Source organism: Lutjanus erythropterus, chromosome 10, assembly GCF_056507025.1.
Source record: "Lutjanus erythropterus isolate fLutEry1 chromosome 10, fLutEry1.hap2, whole genome shotgun sequence".
NCBI classification, from domain to species: Eukaryota; Metazoa; Chordata; class Actinopteri; order Lutjaniformes; family Lutjanidae; genus Lutjanus; species Lutjanus erythropterus.
This window is the reverse complement of record NC_139326.1, coordinates 22,746,632-22,760,156: the sequence shown is the minus strand read 5'-3', so window position 1 is coordinate 22,760,156 and position 13,525 is coordinate 22,746,632. Positions and strand designations below refer to the sequence as shown.

Genomic DNA, 13,525 nt, shown 5'->3' with positions numbered 1-13,525 from the left:
TGCACAGATGAGTTGTGCAAACAGCATGAATACCTATGTGGCCATTAAAACCAGGACTTTGGACCTTTTGATCCATAGTAAAAATTGTTTTCTAAACAAACATTTCTGATGGTTTTACACATAAGTGGTTTGATCTATGCACTGGAAATAATATGCACTCATGGAAATTAGCTCAGGCTGTGACTTTTTATATCCTTACTTTGAGAAGTATTTATCTTAGATTATCTTAAAGAAGCTGGATTTCCTGTTATTGTTATTATTATTATCATTATTGTTACAGAAACTGGGAAATAATAATAATAATAATAACTTTTAATTCAATATTGTCCAATTGTGGTCCCTTGTGATTGCCAATACAAGATCTGATCGCCAGGGGCCATCGCATGGGACTAATTATGACACATCTTGACAGTGAAATGTCATCAGTGCCAAGAAATGAAGCAAATGCTAAGAAAACTAACATTTGCATTTGGGAAGATAAAGCAGCAAACTTTTATTCAGCTTATACAGTTGTTTTTACGTTGCCCCTGTGACACACAGGTACAGCTTGCGAGCCTGCAGGAACTGCAGACAGCTGCATAGATAGAAGTCAAAGTCTGTATGTCTGTGCTTAGTGAAACAATTTTATTTTTTTTAAGCATAGTGTTCAGTTTATAATAGTTATTTAATTCACAATCTAAGTCATATCCATAATGTTGCTTACTCTTATAGAGCTCAGAGCAAAGTTTGGTGAGCAGGTATATGGAGAACAGAGATGTGGGGTGTCAGATCTATGAAAAAGAGACGGAAAACTGGTTTGTAATTAGATTTAAAATTCACTCGTCATTCATGCTGATTAACATTACAGTAGGGTGCAGATTATAGAGACTTTTTTTTAATAACAGCTTAATTCTGATAGGAAGTTAATTGAAGTCACCTGAATATTGGCACAGTCAGGCCTTCAATCGTCATTAAATGATTCTACCACCACTAGGGCTGAACAAATAATTGATATTTTCTCGAAATAGCAAGATGGGCAATTTTCAAATTGCACGAGGCTTGATCGCGCTAAAGACTAAATGTGTGTCAAACTACCATTTAAAATTAAATATCACGCTGCAAAAATGTAATGGCCTACACATCATTTTTTTACAGACTAAAAGACTTTTTTGATACAAATCCTTGCAAAAATCATCCTATAATAATTATTTTATGATAATGATTTGAATGAAAATGTGAATGATGTTAAAATTAGCATTCCCCCTAATATCATAAATTATATCGCAATTGCAATGTCATTCAAATTGATCGCAATTAGATATTTTTTCAACATCATTCAGCCATAATTGCCACGTTGGCACAAACCTATTTAATGAGACTGCAATTGGGATTCTGCTTTTTATTTAGTTAATATTTTGTCCACATGGATTTCCCATGTGTTTGCCAGAAGGATGAGCAGGTCATTGACAGCTGTACTGAGGAAGGAGGTTGAGCAGCGATGAGTCATGTCTAACCTTTGACTGATGGACAAATGCCCCCCGTCAACCTGCCTTTCCATCTGCTTTTCCATCCTTTTCTGCCACTTTGCCAGCACACTGATAATAAACACTACCGGCTGTAGTCTCCTCATCTGAAGCAGATATTCTATATGAATTTGAAGTGAATAATAATCAATGTATGGATTATGATATTGTCAGAAATAATGCTGACAATTGTCGGGATATATTATGTGTGTGTTAAAGTCTAAAATTGCATAAAATCTCAATTGCCAGTGATTGTCACTTACACTGTTTTGTTTTATGTTTGTCATAATCTGTTGTCCAAAAGGGATAGTTTGGATTATTTTAAAGTGGAAGTGTATAAGGTATTTATCTATAGTCAGTGCATACCTACAGGAAATGGTGGTTGGCATTCCTGGAGTCTGGAGAAGCAGAGATGAGTAACAGCATGGAAACTAAGCAATGAACTGCAGTGGACAGGGTCAGCAGCAAAATATATTTTAGCCACTTTAAAAAAGGGCCACTTAGAATACTTTCATTTAATGTTCTGTCAGACAGCATTTTCCAACAGGAAACTGCCACTTTGTAAGCCAAATATTGCTGTCTTTTGAAACCAACCAAACTCTGTTGGCAAAATTGGTCGAACACAGGAGCTGCTGGTGTACCACTGTCTTGATCTGTTAGGTTGTTTGTGTTATTGTGAGACATTTAAATATATAAGGGTGGTTTCCTGTTGGAAAATGCTGTCTGTCGACAAGGTAAAGTGGTGCAAATATTCTAAACACAATTAAACTGATATTGTTTTTTTCATCTCTAGGTGGGTCTTTTTTTAAGTGGCTAAAATACCTTTTGCTGCTGACCTTGTCTACAGGAGTTCATTGCTATGCTTTTGTGCTCATGCCTGTCTGCTTCACTAAACTGAGGGTGTGTCAACTGCCATCTCTGTTAGGTAACACACTGATTATTGATAAGTACCTCACACAACCCTGCATCAAATAATCCTAACTATTCCTTTAAAGAATACACTAAAAAGCCAAAATTTCCCAGACTTTTACCCTGTAAGAGCGTTAGTGTGACAACAGATAATCATCTGTAATTTCATTATTTATTCTTGATGTTACGCACAGCCAGTATTTTGGTGCCAGGCTGTTGTTTGGAAGCTGAGTATAGAGAGAGCTCTGGGAACGTGCCCACGGCCGTTGTCCACTGGCACCACTGTACCTGCTCTGTCAAGTTGGATCCATCCCATATGTTGCCGCCTCCATAAAAGCTTGTAGAAAATCAGATTGGTCTGGCTGCTTTTGTTTTCCTTTAAAAGTAATTGGATACTAGTTTATTCTCCTTGCATGCTCCACTGCCTCTGAGCAATTTAGCCCAGGAGTGTCTAAGTGCCATCTTGTGCTTTCAAGATGATGAGAAATCAGGTCCAAATGGCATTTAGCTAATGTTGTTAGTGATGGGTTATCTACATGCTCAGTTTTAGTTTTCAAAATTTCTGTGCCAAATATTTATTTGAAATCTATTGGGAAATCAATTAAACCAATTTTCAAAACGAAACACAGAAAACAGCTTTTGTGCTTATTTATACAAGCAAACTCTTTTTCCCTTTTCTTGCATGCCTGACTCATGCACACAGTGTTATTTCCAGTCTCCAAGTCCTGAGTCATGGTGTTGTTTAGTGTCTTCTGGCTAGTGGCCCACACTGTGGACTCTGGCTCCCTGTGGATATTTGACAAGAAGCCAACAAGAGTGTCATCCCCCTATCCTTCATCCTCTCGTCTCTCCGTTCCTCTATCCCTCCATCCGCTCGCTTCCATCAAGGCAGCCCTCAGACATAGTCTCTGCCTGGGATACAAACAAGGGCAGGTGCGGAGGGATGCTTCTCGTCCATCCGATGCAACCATCAGCTCCCAACATGCTTTGCTTCACATTTGGGACGTGCAGCACAGGGCATTTTAATTTGTGTCACTCTACTCGGTCCCAGTGGATTTGTGATCCTTCTAGTTTTTTTTAACTAAGCTGTTTCTCTTATTTAGTTTTTTCTGTCACTGGTCAGCATGTCCCTCAGGCTCGGCTGGCATGCATCCATATAAACAAATACACAATACACTCATTCAACACTTTTTCACCCTATTTTTTTCTTTAGTTTTCTCAGTTTGTCCCCTGGGTTGTGTTTTGAAACTCTTTTTATGTGTAAAACTGACTGAACTGTGGGTGAAACTATGGTCTCCAATATCCTGTGTAACAGTCCTGCTATCTCCATCTCCCTGGGGACTCTAATCTGGTGTCATACACATGCACACTGAGATGTGAACGACCAGAGCGTGGGTTAAATTAGACATAGTCTTTACGCAACAGAGGGACAGTGATATGGTCTCTCTCCCTCAGAGCACAAATTATACTGCAGTCTCCACCATACGTAAGACACTGATAAAAGCAATTTCAAGATGAGCCAAAAGCAGCGACAGCACCGATTTCATCATTTGACTAGCTGGCCCAGTTGTTTTAAATGGATAGAAGAACTGTAGCTACACTGTGGAGATAAGCTGGTTCATTTCTCTAAATTTTGATATGGATGAAGAGTGCAAAGAAGAATTCTGTTAAGTATTTCAACTAACATCTCAAGTGTTTCTTAAGGTCCTGGACAAGTCGAGGTTTAACATCCTATAATCTGAATTTTAGGCATGAAAATGTCTTAAATGTCATTTTGACTAGTCTTAAAAATTGTTTGGATTATTAAGTTAGTAATGCTCTTCATAAAGGTGCAGTAATAATTTCAGTCTTGCTTTTAAATGTTTGTTGGAAAATTTTGTATTGATCATGCTGTAACAAATAGAAAATGAAACAAACACTGATGCAATAACCGCTAATGCAAAATGTTTCAGAGCGCACCCAGTTAGTGTGTTGTGATGTATGGTCTAATGTGGCGTCTCCTCTCATCCAAAAAATACCATATTTTAGAGATGAGCAAAATGTAACAATTGCATGACAAAAAATGGGTACAACAGTCCAGATAGCGGGTTGTAGCCATAGGTGGTATATGGTATATGGTCATGGTATATTAAATAGGTTGAAATTCTATTTAATATACAATTCATGGTTGGAGTGAGTTGTTACCCCCTGCTCACTCCTCTCCAGACTCGAGGGGAAACTCAGGCAGGTGACAGGAACACTACAGGAGACTAAAACAAGTGCAACATTATAACTGGACAATAACAAGCAATGACGAATCCTACACTTAAAGTTGATCGGCTGTTCATAACTGTCAGTTCTTATGACTCTTAAACACACACCAACTCATTCAGTGAACATTCTGCATTAATTTGAACTCTTAACGTGAACCGGGTAAACAAAAACAGACCTTCAGGCAGTGAAATTGAATTTGAACCTTTCCTTAAACTCTGATGACATATCATGGTCATTTTATGATTTACTGCAGTAAATGTATTACAGATTTCTCCTTTAAAATGTTTTCCTTTCATGTTACTTTCATCTAATGTGCAAGTTCACCAAGATCTGTCTCAAAACACTGCATTTAGTGCTTGGTCGCTTGGCTGTTGAAAATAACGAATTTGAAGCTCGCTACACCTTGCGGAAGAAAATGCTCAGATTAGAAACTTTGGGTATGAAGGCATTAGAGTCGCATGGGAAGTCAGAAAAATATAAAGCTGCTGTAAAAAGCCATCACCAAACACCTGTCGTCATCATCATCTTGATATCCTTTGTACATTTTTTGCAGTACAAATGCGAAATAAGTCTTAAATTGCATTCATAATGGTCTTAAAAGGTTTTTAAAAAGTCTTTAGTGTTAATGAACTCTTAACTCTTGATCAAACATGCATTGATCCTGATCTCTTTCTTCTTTTCCTCTGCAGGTACAAGTTGATTCGCCGACGAGTCATCTGGCTAATAGGACAGTGGATCTCTGTCAAGTTCAAGTCTGACCTTCGACCTTTACTCTACGAGGTCATCCTGAGCCTCATGCAGGATCCTGACTTGGTGGTAAGGAAGCTAAATGCACAGTCACTTTCTTTTTTTCTTTTTTTTGGGTAAACTGCTTATTATGAGTGGAGGGCCGGCCTCCTCAGAAAACATTGGATTCATAATGACTGAAATGGGCTGTTAGTGAAAGTGCACAGTCAGCTACACAAACACAGTTCTCGGCTTAACAGCATGGAACCACAGCTATTATGCTGCCAACTTTCTGCACACAAAGCCAAACATAGTTAGTCAGGGGCTGTGGGAAGGTTTTGTCATCTGATTTCTCAACATACTATTCAAGATATTTTGTAATTTGTGAGTAGTTTTGATTTAAAAAGCCAAACCTTTTATTAGTCATTAACACTTTTATTTAGCTGTGGCCTTAATAAACCCTAGTGTGATCCTATTTGTGTAAAAGTGGCTATTATTATTCCACAGTCATCCTCAATTCAAATTACATTTCTCCATCCATGCCTCGTGAGCCATGCACTTGATTGATGTGTTTCCCTTCAACAGACTTTATATGAAGGAATGTAAAAAATTCAATGCATTATTTACAATTCAATTCAGCATAATCTCACCATTAGATTGAGCCCAAATGAGTAACTGGGTTCAAGCTCTCTGTGTTTTTATAATCCATCTTTGTGTAAATGACTTTCTAGACTTGTGTTTATTTGCAGTCCTCTTAGCTGAAATACACACATAATGTGATTAATATAATTAAGTAAATAATACATTTAAGGAAGAGCCCACACAGACACGGCTCATCTCACACCAAAACAATCTAGATAGATAAAAAGCACTATAGGCCAGAGCAAAAACATGTATTTTTGATTTTTGGGTGAACCATCTCTTTAACTAACCCTCACAGTGTCATCATTTCAGTAACACAAAGCATAACCACACCTCCATCAAGAAAAAGAACAAACTATAACCCCCCATCACGCTTAACACCATGGATACAAATTAACTGAGACAGGTCACATCCTTTATATTTCATTTTTTTGGATGTATAGTAAAATGATTAACAGACAGGTACAGTTGAAATAAACTTTAAAAATATTGCACATTCAGTAGCTCAATGTGAATGATTTCTTTTTTATTTACACATTAAAATGTAGGCAATTATATTCACCATCAAGTTTTCCATTTCACCTTCATTTTATCGCTTAGTGAAGCCACGTGGAGATTGTTCAAGGAAATACATCTTTCATTGGTTTTTGTCCTTTTAATATGTAAAATTACATTCAGGACACACATTTTTTATAATCTAGTGGTATTTAAGTTTTATGGGGGATATAATTGCTCTTCCAGTGTCAGTGGTCTCTCTGCACGCAGGCTTGCTTTTACATCACCGAGCAGCTCACCAATCATAGGATCCTAATCAATATTGTCTGGCCAATTAGAACCTCTTGGGCAGAATTAATTATTGATCATAAACTTTTAATGGCCTAATGGAGAAAACTACCTCTTATCAATCAATCCGGTTATCAATATCCTCTCTTGTTATACTGTGGCCTGTCTTATTCAAGAAGCCAACAGTTCATCTCTGACATTTCAGTTTCTGTACTTTATCGCGAGGAGTAATAGACAAAAGCAACTTATTGATTTGCTCATATGATCATACGTCAGCTCAACCACTTAGGATTGTTTTATTGTCATATGAGGAGCTTTTGTAAATTTTATATCTTCATTAATGTAGTCCTATTGGGGGAAAAAACTGCTGAATGAGTAGAGTTAAAGCTTTATTAAAAATGATTATTTAACTGCACATGCATGGGATAAATGGGTTTTGTTTTAAGATTAAGTGTCCTGATTGCCATCAATTAATGTCAATAAGTTGTTTTAACTAAAACTGGTGCCTTTGATGGGTTTTTATGGAAGTGAGAACACTAATTCAATTCTTTACACTATGGCAGGTAGCCTGGTTATTTATTTATTTATTTTTTTAAATTATCTACTTGTGTAACCCCCCAACTCCCATGCAGGTTAGGATTAGTCTGATGCACAAATTTCACTTAAACATCACTGATATTAAACAAAATTCCTGTCCTTAATTTAAAACATTTACTGAAGATGACTAAACAGATGTCTCCAGGAAGATCAATTCAGAACTTGGTGCCTTAATGATGAAGACACAGTCACCTTGCCACTTAAATCAGATTTAGGTGTCTTGTTCGACTGCCTGAAGCAATGAATAGGCTTGTAGGGAGTTATGAGCTTGGTAATATAAGTGATAGACAAGGCTGTGCCTTAAATAAGATTACTGAACTCTTTAAATTAACCCTTAAGTGGTTATAATAAGTTTGTTATGCCCTTTCTCCCCGAGGAGCCAGACTGCAGCGTTTTGCATTGATTGAAGTCTAGTAAGGGTATATTTTGCTGGACAGGTTATGTACTAATACAGAAACACAGAGTTTTTGTTAATAGATATGGTTTAAATTAAGATTTCGTTTTGACTAACAAGTCATGTACTGGCTGATTTTACATGCTTATTAATTTTGTTTTATTTTAATTTTTTTTGGTTGCTAATATATCTATTTGTTGCGCCTTTTAGAGATGCAAATGTCTTCAATAAATACAGAATTTTGTGGTAATTTTACACCCTGTGGGTGCTCTGCATGTGAGACAAAGACCTGCGTTCACACACATCAACAGTTCATTGGCACCCATCAATGGCATTCATGAGCTGATCCTCATTTCCTCCAGTACATTTGCCTCTACAGCTGCATTCTTCTCTGATGTTTGCTCGCCGACTCTGACTGAAGGCTAAAAATAATCTTGGTGGAAAGTTTAACTCCTTCTGTCTTCAGGCCATTTGCATTCCCAGTGGGAGGTAATAATGTTTCCTAGAATTTGCAGTTAAGCCAGCTTTGACGACATCAAGCTGTGATGTTTTAGTCAACAGTTTGTCCCATTTCCACTCACTTTTCCTGAAATGCTGGAAGGCTTTCAGGCATTTTGAATATGGATTTGTACATCATGATTATACTGTAATCCCACTCAATCATGTTATGTTACTGTATGGTAAATGTGACTGATGTCGACTTTGAACCAGAATTTATTACTGGAGTCAAAGATCTAGCAAATGCATTGTATCAGCTTTTCTAAAGATTAGGGTTTTTTTTTCAGATACCCGTATTACGTCCAGTCATTGTAACTCTTATAATAAGTGTAAAAAGATTAATTTTGTAGTTAAACTATCTGAGAAGGCAAGTAAATCCAAAACACTAATCATAAACAATTTCATTCTCTGAAAAGCTTATTATAAGATAGCTCTCTACTTTCGGTGATTTTAGTGATAAGCCAGCTGTAGCTACAATTTGTGCAAATTGTTGTTGTTTATCTCCTTTAATTCTAATTTCCAGATAAAACTTGTTTATTGCCTTTGTGGTTGGTGTCTATGAGGCCATAATGAAACTCTGACCAGCTCCTGGGCTGTTTTAGCTGACACCATCTGTATTAAATTTATCGTAGATCCAGGTAATAACTGTCATTTGTTTATACAAGTTGATAAATTATTTTCCTAAAGGAAGAGTGTGTGCATTTATGTTTCATGCACTTTGGCTGGACACCAGTTTGTAATTTGTACTCCTATCACATTTTTGGGATCTGTTGCTTTTTACTGAGTTGTTGCCAAATCAAAGCTTTTCTTTGTCTTGCTTTGATTCAATGAGGTGGTTAAATGTAATTTTCCCTTATTAGACCTTTAATCACTTTTAAATTCAGCTTGAACCTGCTGTTTTTTAGTATTCCTAGAAGACAGTAAGAGGCTGAATAATGATGTGAAACAAATGTTTTGACTGAATCATTGTCAGACAGTATGTGTGCGTGTGTTTTATGAGACCCATCTGAGTATTTCATCAAGCAATCTATTATCTTATGCGCTTTGCTGTGGAATTGAAATGCAGTTTCTCTCATTAGTGTTTGAATTGCCAACGAGGCCAGTGCTGATGGCAACTGATGGGGCTCGTTCATCAACATACTCCTTTTGTTGCTGGTTAATGTATGCAGCATTACTGAAACATTATTCTGTATTTTATGATCTTGCAGACACTGGGGAGGAACATTTGTACATCTCTAAATCCAACTGTGTCTGCAACTAAACATCTTGAATGTACATTTTTACAGTGGTCTTGCTTATCCTCATGTTTGGACATAGGATGAGAATTCTTGTTAAAGGAGGACAGTTAAGCCGGTTTGTCATTTTTAATGTATTTGGTAGATTCACAATGAAACAGGATGAAATCTACAGTGAAATTGTCTTTCTGATTAAATTTGGCAGCTGGCTGCTGCCTTGCTGTTCTTCTTAGAGAGAAGATAAAAACTTTGTCTCTGCTTTGTTTAGATATCATCACCAATACCATAGCCTGATAAATATTCAATATAAAAGAGTTATACAGATTTAAACATAATTCTGTGTGGATTATGCAAATGATTTCATCCATGTCAATGCATCAAATGTGTTTTAAAGACTGAATATCCAGCTGTAAAGAAGCTTTGTTGCATTTATACTTCTGGTCTCTAGATCTAATAATTGAGTCACTACAAGGAAGATCAATGCTGCTTTTGTGGGAATTGTTGAGCAGTGATGACATACACTCCTTTGACAAAACCAAGTTCATCATGATGATTGCAATATCATTGCTTGACTTAGACCAGAGGCTTTCAAAGTTCAGTCCCCAGAAACATTTTGCGTGGCCCCTGAATGTGACATAAAATGCACAAGTCAAATAGATGATATTCAGTGACTTAATTACTAGGAGATGGCTTCCATCACTTCTTTCAAAACTTAAACATTCAATAGCATACATCATTATAGAAAGCTTCTGGTTGTCAGTGGCACCTTGTGAGTGTTGCAAGGAATATGTTCTGTCATCAATGCCACTGCTGTATTTTGGTGGACGATTAAGCTGTTTAATGTGGAAGCACGATGGACAAGCCACACACTCTGTGGTTGAGAAGAAAGGGAGGTTTCAGGAACAATTGATGGACTCTTATTGTGTTGACCTCAGGAGACATGTGAAGTGAACTTTTTGAGCCTTAAACAGGTGAATTCAATGCTCAAGGAATTTAATGTGTGGCACTCAATAGTATGCTACTTCCCAAAATAAAAACCTTAAGAACCCCTATTTCAATCAGATAGTATGACGGCAGCCTGAGTCTGTTTGCATTTAAATGCGTCATAAATGCATACTGTTCATAGTTAGTCATAAAAAGTATAAATGTTATCAGGCAGTTTGAAGCTGAAATCAATAACTTTCCTGTTATCATCCTGCACAGCAGTGACAGGTCTGCTTTAAAGAGGTGATAGTTGTTTTTGAGGGAGCTTTTTTTTGAAGGCTTGCTGCTTATTTAAATCAGTCACTTCAAAACTGGAAAACCCACTAGTGAACTGTGGTACGACTAAGCTTATGCTTTGGTTTGATGCACAAAAATATAAGTACGGTGCAAAGTAAGTAACTTCCAGAAAGCTGACTTACCTTTGAAGTGAATTGATTGGCATCAAAAGTATGAAAGTATGAAAAGAAGAGTCCAAAAAGAGAAACTCCAACCACTTCAATGGAGACGTGTGTGCTTTAAGAGACTAAGCTACAAATATGGATATATTAATGATTTATGAACTGAAAAATAAAATATTTAACAAATACTTTTTAATCTTACAAATATATGCTGTCCTCCAGACTAACAAGTTTAAGCCAGAGTTTATCATATTTAGTAATATGCACATACAGAATGCAAGGATCGATAAAATGTATTTTTTCAGTTAGCATTATTTACAGCAGCATTGCTTATGCCAGTGGTTGTCAGAGTTTTTTCTATTTTGCCCTTCTTCAGTAGCCTTCACCCCACAATTTGTATCAATCATTAACAATGACATGGGAAGCAATGAATTAAAAAAAAAAGATCAAAGTTGAATTTTAGTGAAGGTCAGCACGATAGCATCAGAAAACTGAGCTCCTCTGTTTTGTTTTGATATTGGGTCCAGCCGCACTCGCATGTTAGTGCATGAGAGTCCCCGTCTGCTATTTCCATGTCTGTTTTCAACATGGCAGCTTTCTCACTTTACAACAGCTGAGGTGAGAAATAGACGATGCAGCAGCAGAATCTTGATCCATGTTTTATCAGCACTGCATAATTTGGCAGTTTGATCTAAGTTTCAGAAGCAGTGTATATTCAGACGCCCAACTTGATGGAGCAAGCAAAGCCCGCATTTGTTTTGGTCTGACATGCTGGTGCTGTGCTGCAACCGCAAGCAGCAGTGAATGTCAAAAGACAACTCAACAAAACAAAGGAGACAAAACAATCAACCCACCCTTAAGCGTCTGTATTTGATAACCTGGGAATAAAACTCAACAGTCAACCATCTTTCTCCAGAATTGCTTACTCCATCTTTAATAGATCTGATAATGTTGACACACACGCAAACACACCTTCACTTATCCACCTATAGAGAGACCGTCTTTTGTGCTTAAAATGTGTTGTGAAATTGTTGCGCTCAAGAGCCGTCCGTAATTGAGTTCTCAGTCTCTCACCTTTCTCTTCACTCGCTTACCTTCTTTAATCTCCTCCATCTGATCACTTTCTCCCTAGTGGGCATTTCCCCCTCCATCACTGACACTGCTAGATTACACTGCTAGAGTCTATAAGAGTGGAGGACCTTTTATAACAATAGACAGTTTGTATTTAGCTAACTCACTGCAGGTGCACACTCATAGAGACTGTTAACTTAGCTTTTTCTTGCTGTCTTTGCTATTAAAGGAAAATGTAATTATAGTTTTTGTGTTTGTTTGTATTGCTTTGTATCTTATGAGCATGTTCATTTATTTTGTTATTTCTTTTTCTCACTGTCTTTCTCTCTTAGCTTAGTTCAAACATCTTCTTTTTCCGCAGCTTTCATCAGCTGAAAATCCAGATGCAGTGATTATAGGGGTAAAAGTGTAATCCTTATCGCCAAAACATTTGTCCTAATGAACTCTTTTTTTTCTTATAGGTGCGGATTGAGACAGCTACGACCCTGAAGCTCAATATCCTTCCCATGCTTACTATTATTTTTCATATTGAGCATAATTTTAAATTAAATTAATTGATCATACTATTTATATTATTGCTGCTATTTAAGCCTTACTGCAGTTAATGGTATACAAGCTTTTTCAGTCCTTAGTTGTGCAAAAGCTGTACCTATGCATATCTGTCCTAAGCAGCTTGATTTCATTCTTAACTCATGTCCACCTGTTGATGATTTTGAGTTTCGGACAGAGCAATTCCTCCCAGTGAGTACATGCATCACTAATGTTTACTGCATTTACTATTAATTCAGTGACAAGTAGAATCAGAATGTCACAATATTCAATGAATAAATTAATATTTTATGCCATTCATTCCCCCCATTTTTTAACCTTTTAATTCTTCCTCTCTTTTTTAGTACCTAGAGTCTATATTCGGGCTGCTCTTCCAGTTGTTGCAGCAGGTGACAGAGTGCGACACCAAAATGCAGGTGCTCCATGTCATCTCCTGTGTCATCGAGAGAGTAAACATCCAGGTGAGATTCGAGAAATCATTGCTTCAAAAGGCAGGAAGCATTGCCTCTACTGAGGAGGCTAGCAGAAGCACAAAGAAAAAACACAAACACCCTCCGTCTGAAAATGGAGTAAGGTGGCCAAACCTGGCTCATGTTAGTGCTATGCTAGTAACAAGCAGCCTAGCCTGCCATCACATAAAAACTAGACTGCGCACATGCAGACTGTCATCTGCCAAATGGCCCACTGGCCTTGTCTCTCTGCTTTTTACCTCCAGGCCTGATCACTGATTGACTGCAGCTGCTGCCAATCACTGCTGCTGCAAAGAGGAGAGGTGCAGCACCTGAACACATTAGAGCGCAGCAAGAAAACACACAAGACAGGCTTAGCTTTGCATTGACAGACAATTGACAGTTACAAACAGCTGATCAATGTAGGACTCATCATCACTTGTCATGTCAAAATATAATCTTGCACTCACCTTGTGCTCATCTTCAGTGTCCCTGCAATCTACAGGAAACCTGATCAATCCACGAAAGAGCGGGC

At 37.4% G+C, this 13,525-nt stretch overlaps 1 protein-coding gene across 1 annotated transcript in view; it reads left to right on the top strand.

Annotated features, from left to right (window-relative positions):
* Positions 1 to 13,525, top strand: part of ipo11 (importin 11) — a 154,182-nt gene that overhangs the window by 59,936 nt on the left and 80,721 nt on the right. Inside the window, exons 16-19 of the mRNA XM_084728700.1 lie at positions 5,354 to 5,480; positions 12,454 to 12,487; positions 12,693 to 12,733; positions 12,886 to 13,002. Of these exons, the coding sequence (XP_084584826.1) occupies positions 5,354 to 5,480; positions 12,454 to 12,487; positions 12,693 to 12,733; positions 12,886 to 13,002 (319 nt within the window). The remainder of the gene's footprint in view (positions 1 to 5,353; positions 5,481 to 12,453; positions 12,488 to 12,692; positions 12,734 to 12,885; positions 13,003 to 13,525) is intronic.